The following is a 14,380-nucleotide window of genomic DNA, read 5'->3' on the forward strand; positions in this document are numbered from 1 at the left end:
CAAGATTTCTTTTTAGGGATTAGCCATTGCCATTCTGCAAGAGTTAGTGTCTTTCTCTGAAGGTCACCCAGTGGGTTTCCATGGCTGAGCTGGGATTCAAACCATGATCTCCCAGCAATCTACCACATTCCACTGACTCTGTCCTTATGTTACAGCGTTCAAATTAGTTCCACAAGTTTCATTGACAGTAAATATTTTATTGGTCTCAGGGTACATATGCAAGGCTAGAAATCCACATATAAGAGCCAAGCTGCCTCTAGTTGAAATGGTCTCTCACTGCCAGTCAGTGGCAACTTGCATTCTTCTGGTTCATTCAGTCTCAGTGATACTTCCTCCAGCGATCATGCTCTGTATAAGCAAAACAAGCCAACCCATTTAAACTGCATAACTTTCTAACTCTTCCTCTGCATACAGGACAATCCTGAATACATTTTCTTGATTATTTGTGCTCAAAACAATGTACGAGAATCCAGTTATATTTATCAAAGCAAGCAAACTTAAACATCAGAATTGCTGATCCAATTCCTAGAGTTAATAGGTTTTGATAACAGTGTGGGCTCCAAATACAGATGTGGGTAGGCATACCAAAGATGACTTGTGCCTTGAAGTTGTTACATCAACCCGATCACAAAGTTTTCTTGGCAATATCTGTACAGAGAGGGTGGGACTCGCCCAAGGTTACCCAGGGGTTTCTGTGGGTGAGTAGAGATTCAAACCATGCTCTCCAGTCATAGTACAATGTTGAAACCACTACACTGGTTCCAAAGTCAGGTGTCTTTAGTAGCACTAATAACTGAAGAATCCAGTCCATAAAAGCAACTTCCTGACTATTTCCTATTTGGGCTAGACTTGTTTTTCAAAAGCAAACAACCAGATCCATTATGGCAGCACTGAAGTGGATTTAATGCAATAGCCCCTCTGTGTTTTAGTCTCAAGACCTAAATTCAGAGATCTGTTCTAGCCTTGAAGGTTCTATTTCTTGATCACAGGATGTTTAAGTACCTACAAAACTAGCTTCTACAGCCAGAATAAAATGGCAATGGACCAATGCAAACCATCTAAATGTTACAGCACAAACCACTCAAGTGTTCCAATCTCTTTGTTAAAGACGAATACTAGAATATATGCTCTTTCCCAGGAATAGACAATCTCCAGATGTTGGAGTACAACTCAAAAGGCCATTCCCCCTGTAAATGCAGTTTTAACATCTATATGCCCTATAACTGCTTCTCCTAAGATCATTTAAGATTAGATAGTTCTTAACATCAGTCTTCAACCATATGAAATCAAGTTTACTTACTAAGATGATCGTAGTTCCAGATGTAGCTGATGATCACATAGCCTGTTAGCATCATAGCAATGCCGCCAATGCCTCCTTTCTTCACATCAATGTACTTCTTTATAAATCTGTTATAACCTAGTGAAAAGGGGGGGAAACCACAATTATCTGGGGCACCATTATGTTTATATCTGAAGACAGCAAAGGGATATGTAGGAGACCTGCTAATACCAGATATGTGGGATTTCAACTCTCAGGAGTCCCTAGCTAGTATGGCCAGGAATTCTTACGAGTTGAAATCCCACATATCTGGAGTATATAGGGCTGCTTACAGCTGGCAATAGTTGTGCAACATCTATTACAGCTCAGTATCTGAGGTGCTGCTATAAATGAAGCCATTGTGTATACATCCCAAACTAGTATCTAAAGGTAAACCCTCATTTTATATACCATAAGTCTTTTGGCTCTTGTCTACAGATATGTTCAACTATATAACCTTTGTTATGTCCAGCCAGCATGTCCATTTAGCTATCCTAGGTCCAAAACACACTGCAGAAATCATCCAGTTTGAGAGTGATTTAACTGCCCTGGCTCAGTGCTTGGGAACCCTGGGAATTGTTTCCAGTTAAAGCAGTCTCAAACTGGATTATTTCTGCAGTGTGTTCTGGATCTAAATTGGAGATGATTTCATAATTCAACATATCTGGAGGAAATCAGGTTGTGGAAGACCAGTATGGAAAGAGGCCTCTTGATATACAAATACGTGTCTTTTGCAGGAACGTTTGAGAGGTCTCTCAAATACTCACCTCCTTGACAGCCTCTAACAATGCCAGCCGGGCTGTAATCTCGAGCTGCTAACCAGTTTGGCAGCTGCCCTAATTTCACGTCCATGAGCGGCTTATCTTTAATGGGAACTGTGGAGACAAGAGCAAGAATGCAAAGAATTGATCACGAGAAATCAATATCATGTGCTTGATAATATTTCAATCCCATACCTTCTCCAAGGAGCTGGGACAGAAGTGCCCCTGTTTCTGTATGCCTTCAAGTTGTAGGTATATGGCGACTATATGACTTTCAAAGGGCTTTCTTAGGCAAGGAATGCATTTGCTGTGGTTAGGAGTGAAGGGCCCCTATGAATGTGGGGAAACTGCATTTAAAAAACCCACTCCTCTCTAGGGATCTCCAGGTCCTCCAGTGCAACTTTGTGGTCAACATATGCCAGAAGTTGACCATAGTCTCATGCTGGAGGACCCCAGAAATGCCTAGAGAAGTGTTTTCTCTAGGACAATGGTTCTCAACCTTTGGGCCTCTAGATGCCTTGGACTTCAATTCCCAGAAGTCCCAGTCAGTATGCTCATTGTTCAGGAATTCTGGGAGTTGAAGTCTCATCCAGAGGACCAAAGGTTGAGAACCACTGCTCTAGGAGCTTCTAGGCTCTCCAGCACAACTCTATGGTCAACCTCTGGCAGAGTTGCACCGGAGGACCTAGAGAGAACCTATTAATCGTGTCCCCAAAAGTCAAAGCTGCAAATGTGGCAGACCAACCGTACTCAGAGGTAATTTTGCCGCTTCTTGCCTGTGAAACATAGCCCACAGCACTGGTATTTGTTGGCTGTTTCCCATCCAAGTACCAACCATGTATGACCCTGCTTAGCTTCCAAGATCAGACAGGATCTGGTGCCTTTAGGTCCTCTGCCTCCTCTTTTTTAGTCTCCTTGACTTAGGAAAGGTTGAAAAGAGAAAATTGGCCCAAGGTCCCCAAATGTGAGGCTTACAATGTAAAAGGATACAATTAAAAATTAGAGTTAATTTGAGGAATGGGGAGAACTAGGTAGAAGTGGGCAATAATACACTGCCTGTTGAACTCCTGCCTGCTGCTCCAGCCTTGCAAAAGAGAGATGATTAGAGGGAAAAGAAAACACTTAACCTCCCTTCCACCAATACTACGATTCCCAGAATTCCCTAGCACTGAGCCAGGGCGGTTAAAGCGGTTTCAAACTGCATTAATTCTGCAGTGTGGATTGGTCCAGGAGCAAGGAAAGGGTCTTCACTTTCCACCCGACCCACCCCAGGACAGAGCCTGAGCATCCCCACCCCCAAAGGTGGCTCAGAGGGGGAAATAGCCGCGAGGGCTCCTCCTGGGGCCGCCAGAGAGAGAGAGGTCACCTTGGAAGTGTCCTCCTTCAGCCACCGCTTACCTGGTCTGTCCGCCATTTTGAAGCTGCTGAGGAGTATCCGAGAAGAAGCCACGGCGCATGCGCGAAAAGGCTAGAGGAGGACGGCCATTTTCTCGCGCGCAACGTCGTCGTCTTTGGCCCCGCCCCTAAAGTGGGTGGAGCTATCTTGAGGTTGAAAGTAGAAGAGTGAGTGAGGGAACTGAGTGAGGCAGCTCTGAGGGAAGAGGGCCCTATAGATATTCATATATATTTCTATATAAATAATCCAGTTTGACCCCATTTCTGCAACTCTGAGGGAAAAGTGCTATATAGATATATATTTATTTATATGGATAATATAAATAATCCAGTTTGACCCTATTTCTACAACTCTGAGGGAGCAGAGCTATATAGATATATATATTGATAATGATATACTTATATTTCTATATAAATAATCCAGTTTGACCCTATTTCTGCAACTCTGAGGGAGCAGAGCTATATAGATATATATATTGATATACGTATATTTCTATATAAATAATCCAGTTTGACCCCATTTCTGCAACTGAGGGAGCAGATATATATATATATATATATATATATATATATATTTGATATATTGATATATATATTGATATATAAATAATCCAGTTTGACCCTATTTCTGCAACTCTGAGGGAGCAGAGCTATATAGATATATATATTGATATACGTATATTTCTATATAAATAATCCAGTTTGACCCCATTTCTGCAACTGAGGGAGCAGATATATATATATATATATATATATATATATATATATATATAGTATTTATATATTGATATATATATTGATATATAAATAATCCAGTTTGACCCTATTTCTGCAACTCTGAGGGAGCAGATATATATATATATATATATATATGTTGATATATACATAATATACAGTATATATTGATATACTGTATAAATAATCCCATTTGACCCCATTTCTGCAACTCTGAGGGAAAAGTGCTATATAGATATATATTTATTTATATTGATATATAAATAATCCAGTTTGACCCCATTTCTGCAACTCTGAGGGAGCAGATATATATATACTATAATCCAGTTTGACCCTATTTCTGCAACTCTGAGGGAGCAGAGCTATATTGATATATATTGATATATGAACAATCCAGTTTGACCCCATTTCTGCAATTCTGAGGGAGCAAAGCTATATTGATATATATTGATATATAAATAATCCAGTTCGTTCGACCCCATTTCTACAACTCTGAGGGAGCAGTGCTATATATATATGTGTGTGTGTGTGTGTGTATAAAATCCAGTTTGACCCCATTTCTATAGTGGGGGATGTAGGCGAAGAAGGCTCAGTGCCTCACAAAAGCCAAACTCCCAGAATTCCATAGCACTGAGACATGGCAGCATGGAATTTGGGTCCCAGTTTTGGAAGAAAAGCGGGATACAAATTAATATGCATTTCTAAATATCTTTCCTTTAACATGCTTGGGAGGGCGGGATCTCCACTGAAAGTTAATGAGGAGCAGAATACACAAGCTCCCAATCTATAATTAAGCAAAAATAAGTCAAATTAAAAAATTATATGTCCAGACAGCCTTCAAGGTTAAACAAAAGTATTTTTATTGCGGCACTAGAGCTCTCTAACCTTAGAAGGCTGATAAATGTCTCCCAAATCTACAGTTTCCAGAAATCCCTAGCACTGAGCCAAGGCAGTCAAAGCGGTCTCAAACTGGATTATTTCTGCAGTGTGTTTTGCATCCAGATTAAGTCATTTTAGACTAAAAACCAGCAGGTGTCAGTGTTGGTGTTCAGCAAAATCAGGCCTCTAAGGAGTGAGCAAACCTGTTCAATTACTACTCCAATATCTGAAGGCTCTTTGGAAAGAACAAATGCCGGCTTGTAAAGCAAGGGTCTTTATTTATTAATTAATATCGAGCTAAATGCGAAAGGGACGCGATAGGCCAGTTAACAAATGAGCCTCCAAAGGATGCTCATACTAAACAGAGGGAGGAAGGCTAGAGCTCTGCTGCAGGTATTCATCCTCCTTAGAGCAAGAACAAAGAAGAAATAAAGACTAGGGGGGGGGGGGGGGAGAAGCAACACACACAAATACACCATTTGGAAGTTTACATGGGACCACTGTCTTCACAATTGGGTTTTTTTCCCATGCAAAACAGGACCTAAAACAGGAAAATCCCGCTTTGGCGGGGCCATTTTCACATAGGTCAGTTTCAACCTATATATATATATATATACACACACACACACACACACACACACACACACCTTTTCCTTTTTTCCCCTGTTTGTTTAAGCTACTCCAGTCATTCCGGAGAAGGTGACAAAAGGGGAGCTGATTGCAAAGTATATTGTCAAGAGCTGACCCAAAAGGGACATGCGTATATTAGTTAATCATGACTCTCCAGACAGACGGAGAAAATAATTGGGCTTGTAGCTAATTAATAATCAGTCTGATAGAGTAAACAGCGCTGCTTACGTAAACTGCATTGACAATAACCTTCATTCTCCCTTTGAAAATAAATAGTAGATGCAATTGGTTTCTCATACTCAGATGGTTCCTTTTGCCAAAGAGGGTGAAAAAGTGAATTTATTATCAGACGACGTCGGGGTTAATCCAACATTAACCTGGACAGAAAGTAGAAAAGACACGCAAAAGCGCAATTGATTTTCAGACGACATTGTTGTTGAGATATATTAACATGACATTAACCCAGCGAGAAAGTAGACAAAACGCAATCCCTTTTACTTCTGGAAAACCCTGGAAGCAAAAAGAATTGTGTTTTGTCGACTTTCTAGCCAGTTTAATATTGCATTAACCTTGATGTGTCTGAAAATCTATCGTACTTTTGCATGTCTTCTTAGGCTTCTGGGAAGTTTTAAACCCCATTTTAAATCCCGTTTCCACCTGGGATGCCTCCTGTGTGATAAACTCCTATGCCCCACTCAGGTACCAGTCCAGTTGGCTTGTGCACCTGGAATGGTGAAGGGTGGCTGCCGTCTTGTTCTTGACCTCTGGCCACAAAATGTCTTGGGCCAGCCTTGGGGTATATGTGTGAATGAATTCTGAATTTCTGTTTCTCTTGATGCAGGAAAAGAAACATATTTCCTGACATTTTGATGCGTCTGAGATCTTTTTTGGCTGCCTGAATTACCATCCCTAGAGAAGATAGAGGACAGCTTGACAAGGGTAATGTGCCTATATTTCCAGCTTGTTGCGAACGTGGCTCTTTGTAAAACTCTGTGTATACGGCAAGGATTCTTTCCCCTGCCACACACACACTTTTTTCTTCTTTGTCTTGTATAAGCTGGATGGCCTAAGGGGCGATTATACATTAATAGCAACGCCTTTGCGAAGGGGCCATCTCTTGTCCATGAGAAAACGGCTATTTTCAGGCTATCTTGTTCCTGGGGAGCTTCTATTTTTAGCAAATTCTATTTTGGAGGGGAAGGGGCTAGCTTTGTTTCTCCAAGCCCATAACCTTGCGCCTAGCTCCATTACTAGTAGCTACTCTCGGCCTGACAATGAGTTATCCCTTTGTGTAGGTAAGTAGCTTAAAGGAAATGGTTCTCTTGCCATGTGCATAAAGGGCCCGGCCAAGCAAAATCTAATGAGTGACGCAAAAGGCTTAGTGGCGGAGAGGTTCATTCCTATCTGCGCATCAATGTGGGTTCCATTAAAACACAAAGAGAAAAGAAAATATGCTTTGCTGAAGAGAGGCCCACGTTCGCTTCCAGCGTACTCCAAAGCATGGCGTTTAATTCAGCCCTTCAAGTTGTCTTGAATCATCCCCAGTTGTTGGAGTGTTGGAGCAGAAAAAGCCACCGATCTTTGGATTAGGAACTAGACCCTTTGTGTGAATGTTGGTGGACAATGCATCAGTGACTACAAAACTAGAACATCTGCAACTTTCTACCGTTGCATTGAGCGTCAACATCATGACTAAATGTTGCACTCAATTACTTTCATGAGATGGTGAATCCAGAGCTTAGCCATGGAAACCCACTGGGGGATCTTGGGCAAGTCGCACTCTCTCAGCCTCAGAGGAAGGCCATGGCAACCCCCCTCTGAACACATCTTGCCAAGAAGGCCCTGTGATAGAGTCACCTTTGGGTGGAAATGGCTTGAAGGCACGCTGCAACAAGAACTCTAGCTTTCGATCTTATGACTACTGAACAAGATGTCAGTGGAAGTCTTTTGAATTTCCGCAGGAGGACTCTTTTGTTGCTCCGGCTTTGAATGCTGGCCGTCTTGCATTTTTCCATGGCCTGAGCTGGCCCTGTGGGCTTTGTTCTTCTCAACTTTGGACATTCACTCAGTCATCCTTCGGAGCGAGTCGGGCAAAAGGAACAGTCTGATTAGAAAAGAGGGAAGGATCTGATAACACTGTGTTCCACCCTCCATGCCTAGTGTGACATTTCAATCTGTTTTAAACATCTGCTATATCATTCCAGGAGCTTCATATTCAATTGCAGCCAGGGCGAGAGCTATTTAAATCCCTAATCATTCATCATTGGGCCCTTTCCCATCTTTCTCCCCTTCTCTCTCTCTCTAACTCTTTTTTTCTTTATTCCTCCATCTGGTGTCCTGAAGGCACAAAATTCCCAACTTTGAAAGCCACTGGAAAGGTCAACGAAGGGATGCGCAGACACAGCCGGAGTGAAATGAACATTATTTCAACGATGATCATCAAGGAAGGAAAACATTGGAGAAGGACATGATTGCCAGAGCCAGCACTGACCCAAGGTATTTTGCTGCCTGAGATGGAAGACAAGATGATGGCTCCCCAGCTCAGTTCTTTGTACAGAAACAGACTGGACTGAAACTTGACTTCAACACTGGGAATGGTACAAAATCTCCACAGCATCTGCAGGCATCAATCTATCTGTGGAGTTTATCACACTGGGGCTAATTTCAGCATTTAAGAGATACTAAAGCCCATTTAAAGCATCCCTCAAACAAAGTGATAATGGCGAGTAATAGCACAAATGATTATCACACGCAGTTGGGCAAATAAAGAGATCTGAGCTGCTGGTGAGCAGAGAGCTGCAGGAAGACATGACCAGCACCTTCTTGCCAGCAGACAATGGTGCAAGGACCAGAAGCAAGGACTTCTTCAGGGTCTGATCTCAACCCTTTATTGCACCTCACTTGCTGGCAGCAGAGGACTGGATATGTCACCCCGCATTGCCCTCTTTGCCAGATCTGCAGAACTCTGTTACTTAGGTGGGTTTCAGGGATCAGATCAGGAGATGGCATTTAAGGTGGCATCAGGAGATGGAGCATAGACATAATCGTGCCTTCCATGCAGGGTCTTGGCCAACTTTTTCCAGCTCTCGCTTTGTTTCTCCTTCCATCCCATGCTGGAGCCGGCTCTCATTATACAACCTGTGGGGTTGTGGGTGGGGAAGCTTTGAAGATTGATTTAATTACCATTAGCTGCTGGTGGCAACGGCAGAAATGTGAGAAACTCTTCAGAGCTCCTCAGGCACTTTTGCTTTTGTTCTGCAGACTTGAGCGATGTGTCTGTAGGCAGCTCCGAGTCATTCGTAACAATGGAGATCAGTAACACCGGGTGACTCAGAATCACACATGTGGGACCTGCCAATCCTTCTTCTCTGCCCCGCTGTGAGAGATGAGAGAAGGTTGCAAGGCTCATTATGAGGTGAGCAGAAGAGCAGAGCTTGGAAGTAACCAGGTACAAAGAACATGTTGCCTGTCATTAGTTACAAATCACCAGTTGCTTGTAATCCATTACGAACGACGTGTAATTCTTGAACTGGTTTCTTCAGAGTAGGTTTGCCATTGCCTTCTTCTGAAGCTGAGAGAGTGTGACTTGCCAAAGGTCACCCAGTGGGTTTCCATGGCCAAGCAGGGATTCGAACCATGGCCTCTCTTAGTCCTAATTCGACACTCAAATCACTACACCACCCTGTTTTTCTTCAAATACAGGTAGTTTTGGAATTGTACAGCTTCTAGACCCCTGGTTCCTCTCAACCTTCTCCTTTGACCTGTCCCCACACTGAAAAAAGTGGCCTAAAAAGACCCATTAAACCCCAGAAGCCTCAAGTATATGTTTGTTCTTTAAAGGCTATTTTGGCCCAGTAGCAGCTGAAGGCAGTGAGGTGATGAATTCGTTCCAGGTTCTCACAAGCTTTAAATGAGTTTATCCATGGTCCTGAACCTATTTAGGAACAAATTCTCAGTACCTTGGAAAGTTCATAGAATCATAGAGTTGGAAGAGACCGCAAGGGCCATCCAGTCCAACCCCCTGCCATGCAGGAACTCTCAATCAAAGTATTCCCGACAGATGGCCATCCAGCCATTGTTTAAAGACCTCTAAGGAAGGAGACTTCATCGCTCTCTGAGAGAATGTGTTCCACTGTCGAACAGCTCTTACTGTCAGGAAGTTTCTCCTAATGTTGAGGTGGAATCTCTTTTCCTGGAGCTTGCATCCATTGCTCTGGGTCCTAGTCTCTGGAGCAGCTGAAAACAAGTCAGCTCCCTCCTCAGTATGACATCCCTTCAAGTATTTCAACAGGGCTATCATATCACCTCTTAACCTTCTTTTCTCCAGGCTAAACATCCCCAGCTCCTGAAGTCGTTCCTCATAGGACATGGTTTCCAGACCTTTCACCATTTTAGTCACTCTCCTTTGGACACGTTCCAGTTTTTCAACATCCTTTTTAAATTGTGGTGCCCAGAACTGGACACAATATTCCAGGTGAGCCTTGACCAAAACAGAATATAGTGGCACTATCACTTCCCTTGATCTAGATACTATATTTTTACTGATGCAGCCTAAAATCGCATTGGCCTTGTTAGCTGTCACATCGCACTGTTGACTCATGTTCAACTTGTGTTCTGCTTGGACTCCTAGATCCCTTTCACATGTTGTCTCCTTAAGCCAGGTGTCCCCCATCCTATATCTGTGCATTTCATTTTTCCGCCCTAAGTGCAGAACCTTACATTTCTCCCTGTTGAAGTTCATTTTGTTAGCTGTGGCCCAACTTTCTAGTCTATTCAAGTCATTTTGAATTTTGATCCGGTCTTCTGGGGTATTAGCTATTCCTCCTAATTTGGTGTCATCTGCAAATTTGATAAGTATGCCCCCAATTCTGTCATCCAAGTCGTTGATAAAGATGTTGAATAGCACTGGGCCCAGGACAGAGCCCTGTGGGACCCCACTGGTCACTTCTCTCCAGGCTGAAAAAGAGCCATTGTTGAGCACCCTTTGGATTTGGCTGGTCAACCAGTTACAAATCCATGTAACAGTTACCTTGTCTAGCCCACATTTTACAAGCTTGTTTGCAAGAATGTCATGGGGAACTTTGTCAAAGGCCTTACTGAAATCAAGATATACTATATCCACAGCATTCCCTTCAGCTACCAAGATGGTAATTCTATCAAAGAAAGAGATTAGATTTGTCTGGCATGACTTGTTTCTCTGAAACCCATGTTGACTTTTTATTATTATTATTATTAAACTTTATTTCTAGAGCGCTGTTTTTGTGATTATGGCATTGCCTTCTAGATGTTCACAGACTCTCTGTTTAATGTTCTGCTCCAGAATCTTTCCTGGTATTGATGTCAGACTAACTGGACGATAATTGTTGGGATCCTCTTTTTTCCCCCTCTTTGAAGATGGGGACAACGTTTGCCCTCCTTATATGGGAACCACCAGCCATTGCACCGCACAAGCTCTTGCAAACAATTACCTACTTGCAATTAATTCCTTTTCCTCGTAATTAATGATGGAAAAGTAACTTTTCTAGTCTCTTTCTACTTACCTTCCCACCTGCTCACTTGTGAAGTTGTGAATGTCTTGTGGAGCCAGTCAAACCAAGAGAAATAAGAAATAGAAAACTCACTTTTGTGGAGGTTGGATTCTTATGTGATCAAAGAGCAAAAGCTAGGCAGAGGGTGATGGTAATCAGGAAGGAAACCCAAATTTTGCAAAGGGACATAACATTTTTGCAGGTCCCATTTGTGCCAAATAATATCTCTCCATAAGAAAGAGCTGGCAATGACCTTTCCCACTTCAGACTTTGAGCCTAAACCTAGTGCTTTTCAAATGTCTCTTTCCATCAGCTTGCCAGTCATCATTTTTAAAAATGGAATCCATCCTGTCAAATGGTTGTCTCCGTTCTTGTCACAACCCCATCAGTATGGTTCTTCTGAGGTATAATGGTTACCTAGAGTCCATACCAGGACAACAACAAGGGGATTTATGACAACCCTTCCATGTCCCTCTACCTTGATGAAATTTTAATTTTCCCACTGCACTTTCTTTGGATTGAGCTACATAATGTGATGTTCGACTACCTATTTCCTCCATGCAATATTGAGAAGGTGATGTGCCTCTTGACGTTGTGTGTTTGATCGAGGGGTCGCAGACCAAAGCTATCAAAGCCTAGCACATTTTCAAGGACATCAGCTTCTCTTTTTACTGCTCATTGGCATGGAGGTTCTTTAGAAAGGACATACTCTCCAACTGTCTCAGTTTGGTGGGCATAGTCCCTGTTACTCCTTTGCCATCTCACTTTTCTAGCTGCTTTTAAAATGTCCCAGTCTTTCTCACTTCCTCCCACTTTCCCTTTTTGGTCCTCAGTTTCCTTCAAGTGCTGCAAACAGAGTTCGAAGGGCGAAGGTAGTTTGCTGTTGTTGCCTGCCTTTAAGTCATTTCCAGCACTCAAACCACTACAACTCTCTCTATGTGCATGTACCATATATATTATAGACTATGTCTAAAATGGTCCCCTTTCTCAGATGTATAGGGGAACCTTATTCCACTGCCAATGCAGAACTTAGCTTCCATTGCCAGATTCTGCATTGGAGTGGCTGCCACCGTGCCCTTTATGTCAGGCAGCAAAAGATTGTGGGCAGGCCCTCTTCTGATAGGCAGACAACAAATAGCTTGCTGCCTTTGGCTCACAGCTCAGTCCACAATTTATTTACTTTTTATCTGTGTGCTAATTCATTCCTCTGAAGTGGAATGAAAGAAATGCTTGCTTTTTTGCATGCTTCCATCACTTTAAGCCGATGCCACAACGCAGGCTGTGACAAGCCCTTGTCAATCTCTTTGCAGTGACAAGATGCTCATCAACTCTTGTTTGCACGATGCCGTTTCTGTGCTCTTCTGGAAAGCCGGCAGCGCACAAAGCCGCCTCGGTTCTTCCCACCTGAATGCACTTGCTGTCGGCTTTATGACTGATGCTTCTGACTAGGAGTGTCAATAAAAGGCAGCTGATGTTGTCAGGGTCTCATATGCATGTGCCACCGGGGAAGGGGCGGTGGGTTCAAAGTGACTCATTCGGATTCTGATGGAGAAAAGAAAATACGCAAAGCAATGGAAGGCAAAATGCTGAATGGCCCACAAAGAGGAAAACATGGTCACTTTGAAGAGATGGCCTTAGTTCCATGTGTGCAAGGACCTACCAGTTTTTTTTAAAGCAGCAGTTCCACAATTTCCCTGCCACTAAAAATAAAATAACAGAAAACATGCTTTGCTGCTGGCTTACGGGAATATAGCTATAGTGTGCATGCGAGTGCTGTGTGCCTTCAACTCATTTCTGACTTATGGGGATCCTAAGGCAAACCTACAATGGGGTTAATAATGCTAACTTTCTTAGCAAGTTTCTTCAGAGGGGATTTGCCATAGCCTTCCCCTGAGGCTTAGAGTATGTGACTTGCCCAAGGACCCCAGTGGGTTTCATGGCCAAGCAGGGAATCAAACCCTGGTCTCCAGAGTCCTAGTCCAATGCTCAGACCTCTTGCAACAAATGATCCCACCCCATACAAGCCAGTTGGCAACATCTAGTGTTCTTCAGATGTCGACCCTAATTTGTTGTTTGTTAGATCTCTGTTTCAAACTTCCCTTCCACTCAGCTTTGCCAGTAAACATTTTTTAAAAATGTAACCCAACATGTCAAATTTGTGCCATCGTCTCCATTTTTGTCACAACACAACTCCATCAGTGTTCTTCTGAGCCATGATGGCCACCTGGAGTCCATACCAGGAAGAAGACAAGGGGATTTCTGACAACCCTTAAGTGTCCCTCTATCCTGATGAAATTTTAATCTTCTCACTGTGCTTTCTTTTCATCAAGCCATATAATGTGATGCCCAACTTCCTATTTCCTCCATGCAATATTGAGAGGGTGATGTGCCACTTGAAGTTGCGTGTTCGATAAAGGGGTCACAGACCAAGACTATGAAAGCTTAGCACATTTTTAAGGACATCAGATTTTCTTTTTACTGCTCAATGGCATGGAGCTGATTCGCCTCCCGTCTCAATTTGGCGGATTGTCCCTATTAATCCTCTGCCACCCCATTTTTCTAGCTGCTTTTAAAATGTCAGTTTTCTCACTGCTTCCCACTTTTAACAACAAATTTTGTTAAGCTACAATGTCCAGGTAATCATTTAAAAAAGAACGTAGGGCAGAGCTGATATTAATCCGTAATAGACATAAACATCACACTTTTTTCTGACTGTTGCTCCCCTTCCCTTGTTGTAGCCTTGGTGGCTTTCTGTACACATGCAGTGTGTTTTATATTTTCGCTTGGCATGACCTTGGCATTGCGGCTAAATTATCCATTTTATTCTAATAGGAGGAAGTCAGATCTAGAGGCTTGAAGCTCTTAGTGGTCAGCATCGGCGACAGCAAACTCCTACCTTCCTGATACATTAGAGCAAAAGGAGGAAGCGAAAGGTCAGTTTGCAAATGTTAATATGAAAAAGAAATGATGATTAGAAGTCTCATTTGCCATATGTTTTTATCATTATTGTTGTATTACTGTATCTTATTGATAGGATTCTATTATTATTATTATTATTCCATAAATTCTGTGCCTCTGTCCTTTTAGAGTGCTTTTGCATTCACTGGCTGGTCCAGTATCAAATTGTGACGGCT

At 42.5% G+C, this 14,380-nt stretch overlaps 1 protein-coding gene and 1 long non-coding RNA gene across 3 annotated transcripts in view; one reads left to right on the plus strand and one right to left on the minus strand.

The window, feature by feature from the left end:
• Window positions 1–176: 176 nt before the first annotated feature.
• On the minus strand, window positions 177–3,601 carry ATP5MF (ATP synthase membrane subunit f). 2 transcript variants are annotated; one of them, XM_042437331.1, is made up of 4 exons: window positions 3,478–3,601; window positions 2,086–2,193; window positions 1,301–1,417; window positions 177–348 (listed from the first exon to the last, which is right to left on the minus strand). In XM_042437331.1, the coding sequence occupies exons 1-4, from the start codon at window positions 3,491–3,493 to the stop codon at window positions 320–322; spliced, it is 270 nt and encodes an 89-aa protein (XP_042293265.1). In that variant the 5' UTR covers window positions 3,494–3,601; the 3' UTR covers window positions 177–319. The 2 variants fall into 2 exon arrangements, with proteins under 2 accessions (XP_042293265.1, XP_042293266.1); XM_042437332.1 differs by lacking the exon at window positions 3,478–3,601 and adding an exon at window positions 3,446–3,472.
• The window catches only part of LOC121914169, a 73,422-nt gene continuing 61,783 nt past the window's right edge, over window positions 2,742–14,380 (plus strand). Inside the window, exons 1-3 of the long non-coding RNA XR_006100477.1 lie at window positions 2,742–2,835; window positions 6,560–6,657; window positions 14,079–14,179. This is a non-coding gene — a long non-coding RNA (uncharacterized LOC121914169). The remainder of the gene's footprint in view (window positions 2,836–6,559; window positions 6,658–14,078; window positions 14,180–14,380) is intronic.

This window comes from Sceloporus undulatus, chromosome 8 (genome assembly GCF_019175285.1).
Source record: "Sceloporus undulatus isolate JIND9_A2432 ecotype Alabama chromosome 8, SceUnd_v1.1, whole genome shotgun sequence".
Taxonomy (NCBI): Eukaryota; Metazoa; Chordata; class Lepidosauria; order Squamata; family Phrynosomatidae; genus Sceloporus; species Sceloporus undulatus.

Coding starts and splice junctions, on each gene's coding strand:
- ATP5MF (XM_042437331.1), bottom strand. Junction 1,418..2,085: donor TGTTAGAGGCTGTCAAGGAG/GTGAGTATTTGA, acceptor CCTTTTCACTAG/GTTATAACAGATTTATAAAG. Junction 349..1,300: donor CTGGAACTACGATCATCTTA/GTAAGTAAACTT, acceptor TTGCTTATACAG/AGCATGATCGCTGGAGGAAG.